Source organism: Hypomesus transpacificus, chromosome 23, assembly GCF_021917145.1.
Source record: "Hypomesus transpacificus isolate Combined female chromosome 23, fHypTra1, whole genome shotgun sequence".
Classification (NCBI taxonomy): Eukaryota; Metazoa; Chordata; class Actinopteri; order Osmeriformes; family Osmeridae; genus Hypomesus; species Hypomesus transpacificus.
In genome coordinates, this window is record NC_061082.1 from 6123459 (window position 1) to 6145110 (window position 21652).

At 46.5% G+C, this 21652-nt stretch overlaps 1 protein-coding gene across 1 annotated transcript in view; it reads right to left on the reverse strand.

The window, feature by feature from the left end:
- kcnh3 (potassium voltage-gated channel, subfamily H (eag-related), member 3) overlaps nt 1-21652 on the reverse strand; it is a 60408-nt gene that overhangs the window by 16323 nt on the left and 22433 nt on the right. Inside the window, 6 exon segments of the mRNA XM_047046229.1 lie at nt 663-918; nt 1027-1166; nt 2587-2721; nt 5348-5483; nt 5485-5562; nt 5564-5583. Of these exon segments, the coding sequence (XP_046902185.1) occupies nt 663-918; nt 1027-1166; nt 2587-2721; nt 5348-5483; nt 5485-5562; nt 5564-5583 (765 nt within the window).

Sequence of the window (21652 nt, forward strand, 5' to 3'; positions counted from 1 at the left end):
CTTATCATTTCCCAACTATGTAGGCATCGTTAACATAGCACTTAAATCTTTTATGATGTCAGTTTATCTGTTGCAATAACTGGTAAAGATTCTTACCCGATAGACAGAGTTGCACTCACGGTAATATAATGATAATCAAATAAGTATTCATTACCATTAACTTTCATTTAATTTGATGACTGCTACAGCCAACACACAGATTGGAGTAACTGACTGAGGGCAATAAAATGAATGTAGGATGAAATGAAGCCACAAGATGAATGTCAATTGTAGTCAATGGAGGCTTGAGCGAACAATGCAAATTCTGTGTGTGTGTTTGACTGTGTGTGATGTTGTTGTCTGTTGTCTGTTGTCTGTCAGTTGCTGCTGAAGGGAGTTCCTAGCCCTCGGTACATGTACTGTTGCTGATGTGAGCAACAGGGATAACCATAGCCATTAGTGTCAGGGTATGAAGTCTGTTAACAGGGTGAGAGCAAAGTTGCATACAGTTGAAACAATGTTTGAAACAGGGAACACACTTTGTTCACTCTAGTTCTTTCTTTTATAGCATTCAAAGTGACACCAAAAGAGACAGAGACAGAGACAGAGAAACAGAGAAATGTACAGAGAAATCCTAATCAAAAGGGAACAAGAATGAAAAGGATTTCTCTTGTTCTCCTTACCCAGCATAAAGAGGATCTCCACCAGGATGTCGCTGACACTGGGGGGGCTCCTGGGGGCTGGGCTGCCCTCCTCCCGCCCCCCCAAAACAGTGAAACACACGTTATAGGGCACAGTGACCGCCACGTAAAAGGTGGCCAGCAGGATCAGCCAATCCCAGCCGGCCTTAAAAGTTCCATAGTGGAGGAGGATGAAACGAGACTTCTGAATGGCTGCCACCTTGTACTCTGGGATGGGAGGCTTCTCCCCAAACATGTTCTGGACGGGAGTAAAAGTAAAATGAGCAACACTGTACCACACACACACACAGACACGCACACACACAGACACACACACACACACAGACATACACAAATATAGGCTCACATTGTTGAGCTTGAGCTTGCTCTTGTCCTGTTTCTGCAGGTGTCCAGACAGGTGGTAGAGCACGGCCCTGCTGCGCCGACGGTTCGTATTGAAGCCTGGGGGACGGGTGACCTGGTGCACCCTCAGCCCGGTCTCCTCATCTGGGGAGAGAGTGGACACACGGGGGCCTGGATTAGCCTAGCTTGTACAATGCTACGAGGCAGGAGTGGATGTGGAAATACCTGATCTAATACTCCCTCGCTCAGATCAATCTCCCACTAAAGACAATGTGTCCCTTTCACTCTCCCTAAATGAGTTTTCCTATCCTGTTGTCTGATTCCTGCTCTCTTCATGATGACTTCATATTACACACCCCGGTAACTCAATTCAATCTAACTATAGTGGCTGACAAATGGAACTAATTGAAACTGTCTAACTGGGATGCATTTCAAATGGCTCAATCGGATATATTGACAAAAAAAAGAAAGAGTAAAAATATAAAGAATGCATCCTTGTCTGTCATCCTTATCACCGGCCCACCCTTCTACCATCTCTCCCCCCAGGTGTGTCTGGGCTCCACAGTTAAAGATAACAAGGCAATGTCTCAGTGGTGGGAATCAAAGGTGAGGACTATAAGGCAGAGAATGTATGACTCACTGACAACCCAGAGGCCAGGAGAGAAAGAAAGAGAGTCTTGAAATTGACTTTTATGTAAGTACTCAATTAAATTTGCACAGAAAGGAATAACCAAGCTTAACAAAAGCAACCTTTCTCTCTCCCCATATCCATTTGTTTATCTTCCCTACATCTCTCTATCTCTCCCCTCTCTTTGTCCCTCCCGTATGTGTAGAACAGTAATTTACCAGAACAGAGGAACACCTGTATGCTGATTAGGCTCTTTAAAGGTTATAGTCATTATGTCCCTATAATAAATCACAGCCCGAAAACATGAACATCTCTCTATTTATGTCCTCTGTCTCTCAACCGCTTTCTCACCTCTCTCCCTTGCCTATTTGACTGGCTCTGTATCCTGTGGCGTACTGTTAACGGTAATTCTGCAGGCTCCATTTAAAATATAATAGCCTCATGAAGAGTCAGGCGAAAACAGAATCAGAAGTCATTCAGGCTGAACACAATCATGTATATTGGAGAGATAAGTACGTGTGTAAAGAGAAAAGAGCCAGCCAGCCAGCCTAAACTGTTTGGGTTAGGGTGGGTGCAATAAGCTAGCTGCATGCTCTTGGGGGAAAACACCGTTTAGAACAATTCTAAACCCAGAATAATCAAATCATTCCATTTTATTTTCTTCTCAATTTCACCTCTATATTTCTCTATCTTCACATCCTCTCATTCAGAGCCCATCTACTTTAGTTTTAAGTGCAGTTTAAGGCTAAAAATCCAGTTGGGGTTGGAGTCTGAAGGGTCTTAACGTAATACCTGGTTGATTCCTCTGTCTGGACACCTGAGCCTCACCCAGACCCTCTGACGCCTCCATTTAGTTCCGAATGAGTCTTACAAGCCGGACTCCAAACCAGCTGATCTCAGATGGGTGAGGTCAGAATCGTGGCCGAACACACTCACCTGTCTCTGGGCCCTGTTCTGAGTCCTGGTCCTTTTTGTTGTCTGTGATATCTTTGTGGGACACCAGGTACAGAACCACCTCACCCTTCTCATTCTTGATGGGGACGATGTCAAGCAGACACCAAAACTGGGTACCTGGCAAGTAGGCAGAGATAGAAGGAAAGGGATTGGAACAGATGGAAATGAAACAAGCACGCATGTCCATAAGTACACGTACAAACACACGCAAAACACGCGCACACATTCAATTTCCCTCTAAATCCTCACCTGCAGTGTGGTGAAAGTGATCTCCCTGCTTTCCTCCCTAAGCCCCAGAATACAACCACAGTCCAATTGGAAAAGTCAAAAAATTTTATCAGTATGTTAGAATACCGGAAACCCATTGAAAACAGGATTTCCTTATTTCTCACTTTTCTGAGTTGAATATAAAGGGATATTTATGTCTTCGTATTCTGATTCTCCTACTTTGTTGCGTATTTGTGTACAGTAATGATTATCCTACAGAGACGTGCAAAGTAAAACTGTACATTTATGAATGTTCCTAAAGCTAAATTTCTTAGAAACACATGCTGTACAGGTTAGGGATGACCTACAGTCACAAAATGTAATTTATTTGTCTCTGAGGTGATAAAACTAACAGCCCTGGTGTTGCACGCACCACCCTCAAACCATCTGAGACTCACGAGAGCACAGGTGTCGGAGCATGGCCTGTGAGGTCTCCTGGGTAATGAAGTCTTTCAGCCTGGGAGAAAAGTAATCTCCCCTCAATTCTGCCTGAACCTGACCCTAACCTTAGTCTTATGTGTGTGCTGTTTTAGGCAATTCACGGGTCAATGGTCTCTCATTAAATTAAATTTTACAGAAATAACCCTGTTGAATGTGCTCAAGCGTGCATTCATGCATGAGGGAAATAATAAAACTGTGTGTGTGTGTGTGTGTAGGCCCAGAGCCCTTATATTAGACCTCGCTATTTCGAGTATCACAGAGGAAGAAGAAAGTGCCTCTTATTGAATAAAAGCTTTTTAATATTGTCTGGAATTTAGCCATTCAGAAAGCGTAATCACCTAGGTGCGGGCAGCTAACCGACCAGCAAAACAAGTCAACAACAGAGGTCTCAAGCAAAAAGACGCTTCCTGCATCAAAACTGTTACTGTAATGTCTCTGGTACTCGTAAACTATATACTAAGGTGCATGGCTAGGGGTCCAAATGTATGCTTGGACCCCAGCTGTATGTTACCCCCATTCAGACTGTCTTCAGGCATTTCTATGGAAAAACAGCAGATGGCTAAATGGAGTTGTGTATACGTTAGGAATTTGAGGCATCGAGGAATTAACTTCAAACTAAAACACTAAGCACAAATATCTGTTCATGCATGCTTGGATGTACAGTACATGTTAGTGTGTGAGTGCTAAGGACATAAAGTGTAACTTCAGTGTACAGACAGAACATTCTGTATTCAGTTCATAAGTTCATAAGTAAACAGATGTGTTTCTATAGTAAGCACATCCCCAAGAGAGATAGGCATCAGGGAATAAGTATTCTCTTTGAGTCTTCCTCTGTCCGTGCCTGAACTGCAAACTAGCCTGTACACCATATGATACAATGTTTAACAATCACATTTATCATTCACATACTAGGCTGATACTACCCACAGGACAGTGTGGACGTGCTTGAACTTGAAAGTGAACTTTCATAAGCCTGCTCTGTGTGTATAGTAACGGTTTACGATGGTATCAACCACCTCAACAACGCTAGCATTTCTTTGGTTGACTTCACCAGGTTTGACTGCTCGAATTGGAGCACAAAAGCACCCGACAGATTCCTGTGACAGTGTTGTGGAGGGGAGGCACCTCCCTCCCTCGCCTTCCCTTCACCCCTCCCCTTCTCTGCCCTACACTCACCTCACTGTCACCTTCTGCATACTGTATGGTTTGGGGTCCACAGCACAGACACATGGACGGCTGTGACTGTTGTTTTACTTGGACATTCATGGACACAGAGGCAACACAAGCTGGGAACACGAGGACATGGGCTGCGGGTCACCTCATACATCTCTGTTTCCCCTTCATGTAATCTGTCCACTGAGAACATATGCCTGTGGGCAGCTGTCGGTTTTAGAGGAAGGATATTTGGTACTTTCCTGTTCATGTTATATCTGTATGACACATTGGATTGGGTTAACATACGACCACTTTCTATGAATCAAATTGATGGTCAATGTAAAGGTTGGAAATCCTGCCCTAAGAGTAAAAAGTAAATGTAACAAATGTCGTGAAGTAATCTCAACCCAATGTCTGCCGATGAAGATGGCAGATGTGAACTAAATTCAGGAAACTTAATGAAAATGTATTTTTCATTTTCTCAGACCCCAGAGGACTGTAAAATGCTAATGTATGCTTATAGGGAGCCAATAAAACATGAAACAACTGTTTAAATGTGTCTGTCGAAAGCTGTCTCTGAGTGACGAGAAGCCATTTTCTGTTTCTCTTTGTTAGAGTCTCATATCTCCACCCAGCAGGCTTCAGCAGTGCCATGCTACCCTACCTCCTCTCTCCTCCCACTTTCCTCTCTCGGCTACTTCTCTCTTTCATCCTTTAGGACAACTCTTCTATAAAACTGTTTCTGACCTCTAAACTTGCCAGACAAATACCGGCATGCATGTACACGTCAACACACACACAGACAGACACACGCAAGCACAAACACACACACAGCCGTATATACACACGTACACACAGGTTGGATGTCTAAGGGTCTCACCTTCCTTCTTGTAGAAGACCAACTCGGTCTTGAACTCCCTCCTGTCATCAAGTGCCCCCCTGGATCTGGCTGTGAGACGGTCGCTGGTCTCCGGCCCGTACAGGAAGTGACACGCGCAGCTCTTCTGCATGAGCTCGGGCGCGTGCATAGCCAGTGAGCTCGCAGAAGCCATCGGAGCAGTAGACAATTGGGTAAAGGGACTGGACCTGGGCGTTCTCCGAGTACAAAGTTGCTGTCTGCAGGAGAGAGAGAGAGAGAGAGAGAGAGAGAGAGAGAGAGAGAGAGAGAGAGAGAGGAGAGGAGAGAGAGACAGAGAGAGAGAGAGAGAGAGAGAAGACAGAGAGAGAGAAGAGAGAGAGAGACAGAGGACAGAGACAGAGACAGAGACAGAGACAGAGAAAGAGAAAGACGAAAGAGACGAGAGAGAGATGAGAGAGAGGGAGAGGGAGAGAGAAGAGAGAGAGAGAGAGAGAGGGAGAGCGAAGGAGAGAGAGAGAGAGAGAGAGAGAGGAGAGAGAGAGAGAGAGAGAGAGATAGGGATGGATGGATGGATGGAGGAAAGGCATGAGGGAAAAGAGGGGCAAGTGAGACAAGTTCAGAACATTTTCCATTGTGAAACAGGACAGGATGAGAAGCATTTCAATATTTCATCCTCGACCATGACGACTCAATACAAAGGAAAGATAGAATCAGACGTGTTATACTTTAAGGCAGCTTTTCTTCCCCATTATCAGAAGCCATCTTAGCTCCGATAACAAACCACAGAAGGTGAATTAAGAACAGACGCTCTTCAAAACATGAGGTCCATTGCTACTGTGTTCCCACTGTGCTGTCTGCTTTGTTAGCAAACACACTCTGCCTGTTTATCAGCTGATCTGTCTCATGGATCTCCTAATTGTAGTGGATTTGACAAGTAAGGATGAATGTGGTGTGTATCCCCACTAGCACAAGCTTGTGTTCTACCTGTCATAATGAGCCACTTCAACAGATGGGAAATGCCCTGATACTCATTAGAATGGGATGTGAAATCTGGACAGACTGCCAAAGCGAATTAGAAACAGGCCTAGACAGAGAGAGACAGACAGCATGACAGGAATAAGTGGAAAGAGAGAACGATACAGTCCACAATCAAAATGTCTGTCATGTCAGTCATTAAGGAAGAGCTATTGTTAGCTCTCTCCGTCAACCAACAACTGCCAACGCTGAGCTCATCCCCATTTATTCCGGCACCAAACATGCCACGACTTGAACCTTGCCTTGTTTTGAAAGTCAAGTCAGTTTATTTATAGAGCACATTTATAAAACAGCCAATGCCGACCAAAGCGCTGTACAAAATCATCAAATAGGACAAAACAACAATAAGTAGGAACAACAGACAAACAACACAATTACAGTACGCACGAGTGAACCTAAACTGACTCGAAAGCCAAAGACTACAAATGTTTTAAGACGTTGAAAGATGTTAGGAGGTGAGAAGGGATAAACAGTGTGTGGAAGTATGAGGGTCTTTGCACGGGCGTGTGTGAGGGTTGTGTTCAGCTGCAGCCCAGGGGCCATGGAGATGAAGGAAGGAATATCGTCAGGGAGTATATATTGCTTTGTGCCCGAGAATCCATATTGATCTGTGGGATGGAGGGTTCCTGGGGGAGCCCTAGGTGGAATATGTCACGGGGTAATAGCGCAGTGGAAAGTGTGTTATGTAGATGTCTATGGCAACTCTCTGTTGATTTGAGAGCTATAATGAAGTGTGGAGGGGTGGGGGGTGGGGGGGGAGTAATCAAATCACGGAAACAGGAACACAAACAGGATGCACACGTGTAAATGGTGAGTGCGTGTGTGGGAGGGGCATGTGTGTGTGTGTGTACGTGTGTGTGTGTGTACGTATGCATATTTGCATGAGTACTTGGGAAAAGGCCTTGGTGACCCCATCGGGGGGGAAATAGTATAGGAAACAAACCCACAGAAGATACCGGTGAAAAAAAGCAGGAAGCTGTGCGGGGGAAGGGAGGGGGGAGGACTTAGCTAGTGAGGCCGGAGAGAAGGACTCATCCCTTCAAGTAAACTAGTTACAGTCTTATCCCTCCCTGGGTGTCGGGGACATTAGCTAGCCAAGGATGCCCCTGGGGCATCATTGAACAGGCTCTCTGGGGAACAGCCAGATGGCCATCAATACGACGGCACTGGCCTGGGGAGAGCAGAACAGCCAACAGGTTTCTGTGTGTGTGTGTGTGTGTGTGGGTGTGTGTGTGTGTATGTGTATGAGAAAGAACAATTTTGATGAAGACAGAGACAGAGAGAGAGAGCGAGAAAGGTGGAAAGAGAGTGTGCGTGTAATGGAGAGATAAAGGAAATAGAAAGGGAAATGTGTGTGTGTGCGGTTAAGAGAGAGACAGAGTTAAAGCCAATGTTAAATACATTTCATTTCAATGGGCTTTATTAGCATATTACCTTCTTTGTTTTAATTGCCATCAGCCAATAAGAAAATCCATTATGGTTTCACTCAATTATTGGCTTTCTGTCAGCCATAGTGCAGCCTCCTTCTGACCTTCCCCCTCCTTCTCCTCAGGTAAAGTAGGTTCAGTTCATTTTCCAAATGACTGGCAGCTCTACAACCAGTAGGCCTGTAAACCTTTGAATCTCCACCTAGCAATGGCTGTGTCTCTTTTGCAGCAAATGTTGGACAACAATGTCAACAGATATGGTCAATGCTAGGATGTGCTAATCAAGAGAGCACAGAAATAAACATACTTGCCCATGTAGCAATTTAGACATTACAGAAACTGGCATTCATATCTGTCGATTCTATTGTCTTTTTAGCATGCCTGACTGAACACAGACATCAATACCTTACTAAACTAGCAGTGCACACTTATTCGCTTTGATTACTTTGGTTTTCTTAGTTGCTGTTGCCTGGATACAGTTTCCATGTTAAACCAGCCACCCTCTCTCTCTCTCTCTCTCTCTCTCTCTCTCTCTCTCTATTCTCTCTCTCTCTCTCTCTCTCTCTCTCTCTCTCTCTCTCTCTCTCTCTCTCTCCCTATCATTTCTCTGCTCTCATTGCCAAGGAGCCCATTTTTAATAAGGGTGTAGTCTCAGACTGTTAGTGGTAAGGCACAGGAAAGTGGAGTCCCAACAGGGTGTGGGCTGGGTCCACAGGGTGTGGGCTGGGTCCACAGGGTGTGGGCTGGGTCCACAGGGTGTGGGCTGGGTCCAGCTTGACCTCACGCTGAGACCGGAGCCGTTGGCTCATTCCTGATATGGAGACCAGACAAGAGCGGGCTGTAGGAAGGCACCATATGGCCTTCACCCTGGGCCCATCTCTCCCTCCCCTCCCCCCAGCCTGGAGCAAGGCCCTGGACCAATGTCAATATGTGTGAATGTGAATGAGAAAGATTGTAAATAAGAGCGCCTTGCTCGTGCCCGAGGCAGAACACAGGTTGACTGAATGATTGATAGGGTGAGATCGCATGACGGGGAGGTCAGGTCATGAATTACAAAGATGCATTTTAGGACATGACATGACATCTTTCACTGTCATAACAACATTAAGACACAGTTACATCCTAACCCTCCTTGGACCTAAAGCAAGGTTTTCAGACACCACAGATTTATATGGAAATATATTTGCTAGTGCATTCATCAACGGAGGATTGGTTTTATGTTAAGAGCCTCTCCTTAGCATATGGCAATAATTCCTTGTACAATTAAGTAGGCTCAATGTTGCTGTTGGTACAAGGCTGTTCAACATTACAAACAGCCCAGTGGCTGTTATTACATCTTGGTTAGCAAAAAGCCATATAAAGTATGCATTTAATACATGGGCTGCATTTTTAATAATGCCTCCTCTTTCGTAATGAATTTTTAACTAATCCTTAGCCATGGAGCTTTTGACTGCGAACACCATTATCAGTGAGACTCTGATCTTGGTTGATATTTCTGCCTTCTTAAGCAAGCCTTTGACACTGCATTTATGAAGGGGAACCTTTGAGATTTATTCCATAGGGTGTGTGTGTGTCTGTGTGTGCGCACTCATGCGCCTGTGTGTACGTGTGTCCAGTAAGTGTGTGTGCATGAGTATGTGTGTGTGTGTGTTTGTGTGTGCGTGTATGCGTACGTGTGCGGCTATCGAGTAGCTGGCGGGCTGTAGGGGATTTTTAATCACACACACTCAATCCTTTCTCTCTCTCTTGTCCTTCTATTTTCCCCTCTCATCTCTATCCTCTCCCCTCTCCGCTTTCCCTTCTCTCCTCTTGTCTCTCCCCTCTCGTCTTTCTCCTCTTGTCTCTCTCCCTCTCCCTTCTTGTCTCTCTCCTATCTCCTCTCTCGTCTCTCTCCTCTCCTCTCCTCTCCTTTCTCCCCTCTCTCCTTTCACCTCTCCCCTCTCCCCTCTCCCCTCTCCCCTCTCCCCTCTCCCCTCTCCCCTCTCTCCTCTCCCCTCTCCCCTCTCCCCTCTCCCCTCTCTCCTCTCTCCTCTCCCCTCTCCCCTCTCCCCTCTCTCCTCTCGTCTCTTTCCTCTCCCCTCTCCCCTCTCCCCTCTCCCCTCTCCCCCTCTCCCCTCTCCCCTCTCCCCTCTCCCCTCTCTCCTCTCATCTCTCTCCTCTCCCCTCTCTCCTCTCCCCTCTCTCCTCTTCCCTCTTGTCTCTCCCCTGTCGTCTTTCTCCTCTCGTCTCTCTCCCTCTCCCTTCTTGTCTCTCTCCTCTCGTCTCTCCCCTCTCGTCTCTCTCCTCTAGTCTCTCTCTCTCGTCTCGTCTCGTCTCTTTCCTCTCCCCTCTCCCCTCTCCCCTCTCTCCTTTCCCCTCTCCCCTCTCTCCTCTCGTCTTTCCCCTCTCTCCTCTCGTCTCTCCCCTCTCTCCTCTCGTCTCTCTCCTCTCCCCTCTCGTCTCTCTCCTCTAGTCTCTCTCGTCTCGTCTCTTTCCTCTCCCCTCTCCCCTCTCCCCTTTCCCCTCTCTCCTCTCTCCTCTCGTCTCTCCGCTCTCGTCTCTCTCCCTGTATCCCTCCTGTATCTTCCCAGTTTCTGTCTCATGTCTTTTCAACTTTCTTCCTCACCTCGATATTTATCTCTGACCCTCGAGCTGCTAATTAACAACCTCTGACAGCTGATATTGCTATTAGCATACACTTTCGTTCTCCCTCTCACTCTCTCGTTCTCGTTCTCTCTCTCTCTCTCTCTCTCTCTCTCTCTCCTCTCTCTCTCTCTCTCTCTCTCTCTCTCTCTCTCTCTTTCATGCATTAGATGTGCTCTGCACACCTGATATTGTGGGTTCACGGTCTAGCAGACTGTATGTGTTGATCAGTAATGCAGGGAACCACACTAACACTCCCTCCCTTATGTCAACAACTGTCAGAAGCTGTCAGACCGTCTGTGACAATGACATGCTCTCAATGAGACATGGCCGTAAATGTTCCACATAAACATGTCTCTACTAGTTATGTAAAAGCAGTATAACAATATGACATGCAGACTAGGTGACAAATTAGTATGATAGATTAAAAGGGGGGACGCTTTATCTGTTCAACTTCCACTCATCTTTTCTTCCTCCTCTAGACTATGTCCACTCGCCCGAAGGGAATGCCATAACCAATTCTACAGAGAGGAGTTGAACCGCCGGCTCTGCAGCTCTGCAGCTGTGCGTCTAGCCTCCAGCCACCCCACAATGCACTGCCCCGAGAATGACTCCAGGTTATGCCAAGAGCCAGGCTTTGATTCATCCCTTGGGTTGGGGAAGCACGTGGAGGGAAGGAATGGTGTGGTAGATTGCTGAAACAGGAAGGATTGTAATATCAGCTGAAATGATTTGAGTAAATCAACCAAACTCACTAACCCTAACCTTATTATCAATGAATTTCAAGCCACGTCCAATGTCCTGAACAGCATAAAGGCCATACTTTTCCTTACATTTAACAATATTAATTACCAAAATGTTTGTTTTGAATTAAGCTAGCGCTGCACTGCAGAAACGTTTGCTGACAGGATTTTGCAAAGTTATAAAGGAAGTTGTTTACCCGACTGGCTGTGTTAAGCTTGTGAGACGTTGGGAGTGAGATCTATCGGACGAACATGCCGCAGGGCATCGCAAAGGCAAGGCCTCCATGAATAATCCAAAATGCCTGACACTGGAACTAGAACTGATGAGCTGTACTGTGTGTGTTTACGTGTGTGTGTGCTTCACTTATACAAGTCAACAGCTCTCATGGGGGTGGGGGTCTAGGGGGGCAAATATTGACAACTGGGTCGGCATTGTGTCTTCCAGGGGGTCTTCTTGTCAGTATTATCCTCCTATGACAGACTCTGGTCTTCTTGTCAGTATTATCCTCCTATGACAGACTCTGGTCTTCTTGTCAGTATTATCCTCCTATGACAGACTCTGGCAGGACCCTCATCAAAAAGTCAGGAGGATAAATATTACATGCAAGGACAAGGAAAGGACATAAAAGACAGCAAGCCATCTATAAACATGTAATTATTTAACACACAGACATGCCTGGAGATACAAGAAAGAGGGAGGCAAGAAACAAACAAACAAAAAAACTAAGAAAGAGTGGCATATATTGATCTCTCTCCATGCCTAGCAGCAGTGAGTTGTGCCAACCTGAACATGACAGTGTTTGTCTGTGGATCTGCCTGATGCCTGGGGCCAGAGGGCCATGGGCCTGAGGCCTGGGACAGGTGCCATCCACTGTCTGGGCATGACTGATATGATGTTGGGCTGCAGTGGCTACAGAGACCACCTGCAGTGTCTGCCCCTCCCTCTCTCTCTCCTTCTGTCTGGTGAAGTACACGACATACCTGCTGTCATTCATACTGAGGCTGGGAGTAATCATCAAAAAAGAGAATGATTGATAACCCTGCCATTAGGTATGACTGGGTTTGCCATCATGTGCATTCATTCACTGAACTGGGTAGGCATGAGTAGGTGTAACAAATACACACACAACACAACTAGTTGGATCCGGTCAATCACACTGAAAGTTATGTATTTGTTATGTAACTACACAGGGAAATCACTTCTTGTAGTTACTTAGTAATGCAACGATATTAAAAAGGCATTACTGTTTGATTGGAAGGGTATTCTGAGGAATTCTCCACAAGGCTAAGCACACACACAGTCCTATGTGCGTCTGTTTTCTCAGGTGGGTGGTTGGCTGGGGAGTAGACCATATTATGTGACGTATGATACAATGATACAAACTGTGTGTGTGTTTGGGACTGTGGTTAATGGCTTGCTTGATAATCAAAGTGCCTTTGAAGGCTCTCCAGGCTGTATTGTTGAAGGGTAGCGAGAGAGGTGGAAGAGGTTTATGACACGGAAAGTGCATCAAATGCTGCTCAGATGTTTCCCATGCGTGAGTCTAAATATCAGTGTGTGTACGTGTGTGTGTGTGTGTGTGTGTACACCTTCTTACAGGAAGCAATACCTTACTGAAGTATGGATATGGACTGAGACAATTACAATTCAACAGGCTGGTCTCTATGCAAAGTTTGTCCCTGAATGTTTGTTTCTAAAAACAGACAGGGAACACTGTGGTTGGATACCATGGGTGCTGTCTTGGGGGCAGAGAGTGGGTGAGTGGCGTGTCAGTTTGGCAGGGTAATTACCCAGCTGGCTGCCCTGGGCTGAACCTGGGCGGAAATCTGAAGGTCCTCACTACACAGTAAGCCCAGCTAACGCCTCCAGAGGACGTTTTGTCTCTCACACACACACACACACACACACACACACACACACACACACACACACTGAAACACGCACACACATACACACTGAAACAGGAAGGAAGAGCTCACGAAACAAAATGGAAAGTGAAAAGATATCGCTTTTTACAATGGTTTTATTGGGCTGAATGTTACATACAGTGAAAATTAGCGTGAGTGTAAATCTATTGCTGTGCCCTTAGTGGTCTAAGTGACAATTACAGCCTGACGGGCAGTCACAGGCAGGGGTTGCATACACCTCCCTCTTCTGAAAGAGCTTGCCTAACGAAGCCCAATTACTGTTCCAATTACTCCATTGACGTAGAAGGACATTAACCCTTCAATCAGCCTGCCATTCTGCCGCCAGCCAGCCCAGCTAAGGCACTCAGACCAGAGCTCCGTAAGCTCTCCCTTGGCTGTGCCACACAGTGAATGCAATAGATGCTTAAATCCATGTTTTGACATTTTGAGGATCCCGAGAGGATTTCAACAGTATACATACACACTGAAACACACACACAGACCCACACACACACAAGCATTTATACAGTGCTGTGTTATTTCTGCTTGAGATTCAGTGTGCATGGTTACCATATTCAGAGCCAGCATCACACTTGGAATACAGATGCATTAAATCAGGTCGGTTGATGAATGAGTCCAAGCACTGCTGAGGACAACTGGTGGAGAGCTTTAGCAATGAGTCATCCTGTGAACAAAGTCTGATTAAAGACACGGTGGCCTTCAGTTTTTCAGGAGTGAAAGAGAGGGCGGAAAAAAACTCACCAGTAATAGACAAAGAGATGGCGAGCATGAGAGGAGAGGCAGTCGAAAGAGAAGAGTTAAGTGTGTGAGCGGAGAGGGTGTCGACAGAGAAGCGTAACGTGTGTGAGCAGAGAGGGAGGAGAGGAAGTGGCACTCGACCGAAGGGCCGTCTCTTCTCTTCTTCACGACACCAGTATTAGTATGTGAACCTCCTCCACTGACTCCTACCCCCCCCCCCCCCCCCCCCCCCCCCCCAGTCCCCCCTCCCACTAATTCTCTTCCACTCAAACAAAAACCGATTTCAAGAGGACCTATCGAACTTATTCAAACTGTTCTGTTTGAATGAGGCTCCTCAGGCTTGGTCCTCCTTCCTCCGGCCTGTGCACAGGGCCCCAGAGGACAGGGGTGGACGCTCTTATTCCATCACAGAGGGAGAGAGAGGCGACACTTCAAGGTGACGTTTGAGGGGCGACGGAAAGGAGGGAGGGACTTCGGATTCATTAACTTGAACTAGTTCACATAACGAGAACGGTCTTGTTCACGCTTTGGGGATCCAGGCGACCTTGACCAGTTTGAGGTAGCATACTGTAACTTCAGATCAAATCCACCATGTCATTGGCTGCACCGTGCTCCAACTTAGCTGGAGCATGTTCCGGAGACTTGTCTAGCTACAGTCAGATCATGTTAGAGTTGAGCTCATTCATCAGATTAGAAAGAACACCACCACACTCCTGTTCTGCTGAGTAGGGAGAGAAAGAGAAAGAGAGAGTGAGAGAGAGAGATAGAGAGAGTGAGAGAGAGAGAGAGAGAGAGAGAGAGAGAGAGAGAGAGAGAAATGCGTGGCCATCTTCCTTGACCCCTGGCCAGTGGCATTTTAAAATTTGAGTGAAAGCTAAGCTAATGGAGATAAACAGGCCTTTTTCTAGTACCTCTCTCTCACTTTCTCTCTCTCACTCTCTCACTCTCTGGCATCAGCATGATCAAAATATCCATTCCTCAGGTGAAAGACTTTGTGCTGGCTTAGTCATCTGATGGTTCTGACCTGATCATTACTGATCGTTGAGATGACGTCCTCTGAGGTCAGACTCCACCCTATCACCCGGCCCCCGACAGGGGAGGTGCCGGGGCTTGTGGCTGTGGAAGTGGGTTGAGGTTCTCCCTGCGGTGACGGGTGGTTTCTGATCGCCATGCCCGCCACATCATGTTACCGTGACTACCATTTCCGTCCAGAGATACGTGTGTGTGTGTGGGGGGGTCTACCTGTCTCTGATATTGGAAGTGATAGGGGAACGACTAAAAGCTGACTCATTGAGAGAGAGATTTTGACATGGTGGACAAGCAGATGCCTGCAGAGAGGCCTGTTTCACGTCTCTCCATGGGGTAGAGTTGCGAAACGTCTCTATAAAGAGCTTCAACCTAAAAACAGACCCAAATCCGGAGGGGTGCTCGGGGGATCAGCTGATCGGCAGGAAGACGCGCTATTGGACTGCTGGAATGATGTGTGGCAGTGTGGCAGGATCTGCCCACGCAGCTTCACACACTCCTACACGCGCCATCCCACATGGAGCACACACTGTGTCACACACATGCTAAATGTACGTCATCGCGCGTGTGACACCCACACACACGACACACAACCCATCTGACACATGGCCGACACACACCTGCTCGTGGGCAAACAGCACACCAACTATCCACCCATCCATCCATCTCCTCCCCTCCCCCCGTTTCAGTGAGTGTGATGACAGAGCCGTAACAAATAGAAATGTAAATACAGTCTGACACGGCCGTGACCCTGGGGCTGGGATCTGGACTCTTCTTCCAGAGAGAGAAGTTGACTTCAGACGCCATCGCCTCCACTTACAGACCGTTTCCATGTACTGTCCAATAGAACTCGGAGCTTGTTATTATTCCCAGTGGTCTTCTTCTATATGAGATCACAGGGGGCCCTGCAGGACACACCAGTTAGTCTGGAGAGGAGGATTTGAAACGAAGGACAACCACAGTGAAACCTGTGATGCACTGTGGGGTTTGTCTGAGATCACTGTGTGTGTGTGTGTGTGTGGGGCGGCGGGGGGGGCTGTCTCTTCTAACCCAACTCTGTTCCTGCCTGCAGCTCTGTGTCCCACAGATATCAGGTCATGTTGCCAGGCGACAGGTACCAAATGTGTTACCTTTAGTTGCCGCAGAGTGACAGAAGGAAGGCTGGTACTTGGACACGCACACACACACTTATAGGAACACACACACACACCATAAACCAGTATATATTGCTAGTGCAAATGGAACATGTTAGCTGTAGTCAATAAGTCCTGGTCATGGAACCCATAAACCCAGAGATATGAGACAGGGTGGCAACATGGACATGCACCCTCCTCTGCACAGTGACAGCTCCATCAGCTCAGAAAGACACACACACACACACAGACAGACATACACACAGACATACACACACAGATTTATGACAAACCACTGTACAATTTAATTATATTCCTCTATTGTAGTAAACTGTAGTCTACTGCCTGACAACAAGATTTAGCTTTTGAGCAAGAATGTTATTTGGCAGATCTGATAACAGTTAGTCAATTATAGTTTAATTAAACTGCATTATTTTGTCCATTCAAGCAAGCTATTGTCTTAGGTAGGGGAGTGATAAGAGTATTAATGTTAGCAATAGCAGTTGTTTGGAGATTTGCATACTGATCTGTCTGGGATGAAGTCGATTGGAATATAAACGATGACATAAGACTAATAAACCACATATTTCCTCTCCTCAGCCTGACTTTAGTTAACTGACTAGGTTTGTCTGTGTCTACATCTAACAGGGTCACACAGGAGAAAATGGACCCTGAACTCCACCAGAACCAGGTCCTGATGCAACAACATGTCTGGACATCTGCTTGTCTCAGTTATGGCTAACTGTGTGTGTGTGTGTGTGTGTGTGTGTGTGTGTGCGTGCATGTGTGCGTGTGTGTGTGTGTGTGTGTGCGTGTGTGTGTGTGTGTGTGTGTGTGAGGGAGCATCCTATATCCTTCCATCCAGGTTCCGTGTCCGACTTCTCCCCTGCATCAGTAGTCATGCTAGCACAACACAAATGCCTCTGGATCCCCCAGAATACGAAAAGGTGAACACATGAACTCATGAACACACACGTACACACACACACAAACTGGCCTTCTCCAGCCCAATTACCACACCTCCCCCCTTCTACTGGTCCCCAGCCATAGTCTGGCACTCTCCTTCTCACGCTGCTACCAGCCATGGTCTGGGGAATTGGGAGCAGGAGAAAGAGCAGAGATGAGCAGGAGCCACAGTGAGTGTGTCCGGGAGAGGGAGTGTGACAGACTGCCATTCTTCTGCCAGTCCTGTCTGCTGAGAACCCAGGACCAGCAGAGCTAATGAGAAGCACACCTGTTGAACTCAGAGGGTCAGAGGGTTGATCAGAGGGGCTCGGTCCTCCGTTTCCCCGACAGGCACACTCGTCATCATCCTAATCGTGATGTAACGCCCACCGTCATCACTACCATGTTACCTAATACCAACCTAACAAGTCTCGCTAAATCAAAAATGCAGTACTGACAATTAGATTCTTCATGCCACAGCTTTTGGCTGGCTGGGTGTGCTGGTCATTAGGACTGCGTTTGTGTGTGGTGTGTGCGGGGGTGAAGGACACAAGGGCCTGAGAGAGTGACACCACAAACACGCTCTTCCCTCCATATTCGGTCCCTTTTGCATATACTGAGTCAACCCTATCACGCCATTAATCGCTCATTAGGAAGTGGACTGGTCATAAAAGGAAGTCGATCATTAACCCTCTGGGCCAGGCAGATGCTCTGGTCTCCAAGGTAACCGTTGTCTCTGCAAGCTGATAGTGACCAAGGTGAAGCTCCAGACAGGTATACCTAAGACATATACACACACACGCGCACACGCACACACTGCTAAAACCAGCTAGACCAGGTATTCTGTGATTTTACTCATTACGTGATGTAAGTTTTTACCACTGGCATTGCAGGTTTTATTGAGTATCAGCGTGTGTATGTGTGTCTGTGTGTCTGTGTGTGCGTGCCTGCTAAGCTAGCTGAGCCTGTTGCTAGCCAGCTGTGCGAGAATGATAGACAGAGCGCTTGGCGCGACGCTCTATCCCACATCAAAAATGTGCCTGAGCCTCAGCAAGATGCCATTTCTGTGCGTTTGAAAGCAACGAGATGCAGACAGTTCCCAGCAAGATGTGTCAACCGCATATTTCATTCCCACCCCTTGCCATTTCCCTCAGCGTGGAAGACAGATCCTCGTGGCTATGAGGTGAAGAAGGCGTTCAGGTAGTCCAAGGAAAATAGGCCTGTCTCTGAAGCGACAGGCAACATGATGCCCTGCAAAGTCAAAAGCAACAACTCCCACACGGATCTCATTTTGAATAGCACTGTCCTTTACCAGTGTTTTGAATTAAACATGTGTAGCATTTGCATATTTTGCAACCATGAACCTTAATTATGAGCCAATGCACAAACAAGGTTTATTCCAGGACATGATCTATTAAACATATTACAGCACTGTGGCTACTGTAGCTGGCCTGTTGGGCCTCAAGCATAATGAAACACCTGGTTCATGCCTCATTAGAGTTGTGGTGGTATTTTGAATGTCCTTTCTCTTGAGAGTCCTTAACTGAGGACATAAACATTTTGCTTTTAATAATAAATGAATCCCTCTGTGCCACGTTGTGTGTGGATGATGGTGCAGGCAGTCTCGTCAGGTGGAAGGGTCTGGGGACATTGAGCTGTACTAGACCTGGAGAGAGTGAGGAATCATTTCCTGAGGTCATTTTAGAATGAAAAACACAATTAGTGAAAATGGCAAAGGGATTCTCAGCGAGGTAATAAAACCACTAAAAGAAAGAGAAGCTTGAAATTTGATCTGAGCGGCGGCACTAAAAGAATCATCAGAAATGATTCCCCGAACTGGGGAGTGGTGGTGGGGGGGGGCTCAGAGGTTTGCTGCAGGGTGGGGAATGATTCCTTGTGGGATTCTTGGTCACCGATCAGCCTTTAGTCATGCTCACAATGTTACTCACTAAGCACAGTAATAATCACTACGCCCTATGAAGGTATCTAACCTGGTAACAATCACTAAAACAGGAATGGTCACTAAACAAGGTTAAAAAAAACTCTAATCCATATCTTGGAAGGTGTTCGGGATGTGCAATGTGATGCAAAGATTCCAGGGTGAAATGAAAAAGGATTTTGTGAGGACCTCTTCTAAGAAAACACTCACACACTGCTTCTTGTGGCATGGATTCAGGCATGAGAACATCCTGTTGATCTGCCCCAGTGTTCCTAATCCACCTCTGTTTTCCAGATGGGTCATGTGTACCAAGCAGAGCTGACAGCTGATAGGAGCATAGGGAGGGGAAGGAAGGCAGGGGCAGGGGGGTCAGGCCAGCTGCCAGTGTTCACACCTCAGTCCATCTGTTGTGACATCACTGGCTTATGACAACCAGCCTCTCACACAACAAATCAAAAAAAAAGAAAGAATTGGAGAAAGAATGAAAGAAAGAAGGGGAGAAAAGACATACAGAAAGGTGAAAATCGAATGTAGATAGACTATAGACTGTAGACAGTGGAGCTGTAGACAGTCTCATTGGCACATCCTCATGATTCTAAAAGGGGTGTAAAGTCAGTGTGTTTGTCTGCCAGCCTGTGGGCCAGGTCCCTCTGGCACATCTAATAGACTCTTGGTTTGGCAAGCGTAGTCTCCTTTCCTCGGCTTCACACCACCTTCCTCCTCCTCTCCTCTCGCATCCTCTTCCTCCACGCTCCCTTCCCCTTCTCTCCTTGCCTCCTCTCCTCTCCCTTCCTTTCTTTTGCTCCTCTCCTCTGGTTCTCAGTATTCCCAGGTTCAATATGATAGAATGGAGCACAGATAAAAGATGAGGAAACATGGGTTAAACATGCATTCCAGCACCAGCCTATGTCCAGGACCCAAAATATATTATTATTACAGCAAAGGATTCAGGAATATACCGTACAAATATATATTTTCTTCCATAAATGTATTACTTGACAGCACAATGTCTGTGGTATTGGATCTAGGCATTCTGAGGCACAGTCACAACATTGTTCTGTACTAGACAGACTTCACTTAGGAACTGCACAGAACACTGTATGACTCGGCACCTTCACAACACAGCCGATAATTGATGTTTCTATTTATCTATCTTGGATATGAGAGGGAGGAGGAAGATCGAGTGTGGGAGTAGAGTTTGTCTGAGGGAGAAGGCATTGATCCTTGGAGGCTTCCCAAACATATATACACACACACAAAACAAACACACACATACGTACAGAAATGGACTGAGAAAGTGCCAAGCAATTATACCTTCTGATGTTCTTGGAAGTCATGTGTCCTTTATGCCTCTCTATCTGCCCCCTCCAAAACCTTCCATCTATGTCTCCTCTGCCCTCTTCTATATATCAATTTACACCACCACCTCATTGGCAGTCTCTCAGGTTTGAATTACTTTCACCCTCATTTCGGAACTTTTCTATCCCTCCTCTCTGCTCCGGTCACACAAACCTTTCATTTCACCTCTTCCTTCTTTTTTTTCCCCCCCATAAGGTAAAGTAACATAAGGATACTGTCAGGGGCATGTAGTGTATCCAGCTCATGCACTGTGCTTGTGGCAGCGTGGGTCAAATCACGCCCATATGGGTGCAGTAGTTCATGCGCTATTTCCGGAAGGCCCCTCCTACAGTAATAAGGATGATGGTAGGGAGCGAGGCCGTCTCACAGGACGCAGCAGAGGTCAATTACTGGAGCCCTGACAAGCGATACATCTCATTTCCCATGGCCTTGAAGGAGCAGCTATCTGCTGCACTGGCAGACTGGCAGACTGGCAAACAGGTATAATCAGATAAACATTAGATGACGGGTGGAGGACGAGGGAGGAGAATTCTCCCTAATGTAGAATAAAGGGTGCTTGTGCGTTGTCCTACCCAACACGTTTCAAAGAGGTCGACACATATCAAGAGCTTGGTTTTAACCCCTTACCCCTAGACTACCTGTGCGTTATATTGAACTCCATTCGCCTGCACATGATACTAGTTGTGTGTTCCTGGCTGACTCAACCCTCTAAATGATATTTAAACCTAGGAGTGACTGTGAAGAGAACCACTGTTGACACTGCAGGTGTGCATGGATGTCAACAGTGTTAGTGTGTGTGTGCGTGTGTGTGTGTGTGCGCATGTGTGTGTGTCTGTGTGTGTGGGGGAGGATGTGTGTTTTCTGCGTGTGGGACTGGCTGACAAGGTTCCCCTTTTAACAGGGAACGTACCTGGCTTCAGTGATGGAGACTTAGATAGCAGATCCTAAAAGAAAGAGTGTAAGAGAGAGGGGGGAGACGCAGAGACAGCAAGAAGGTGAGAAAGAGAGAATTGGAGTAGAGATGTGGGGCATGTAATCAGGCTTTAGAATGAAAAAGCATGGGCTCTGGAGCAAGACAAAAGGTGATTTGCGATGAGGGTTTGACTTTCACTATGATTAGATCAGCATGGTTGGATAATTAAATTACACACACACAGATAGAGGATAGATCGTAAGATCTCTCTAGTTTTAATAGGCCCATTGAAGATACATTCTTCTTTGTCTATTATTAAGAGAGGAAATAGGAGCAAAGGAGAGGTGCAAATTTGAGAGAGGATGGAAGAGATGAGTTACTGGAATTTGTAAAACGATAAAAAGAGATGGATGGAAAGTGATTCTGGGAGAGAAAAAAGGATCTGCCCCCCAATAAATCCTGAAAATGGTTCTATGATCACACACACACACACACACAGACACACACACACACAGGC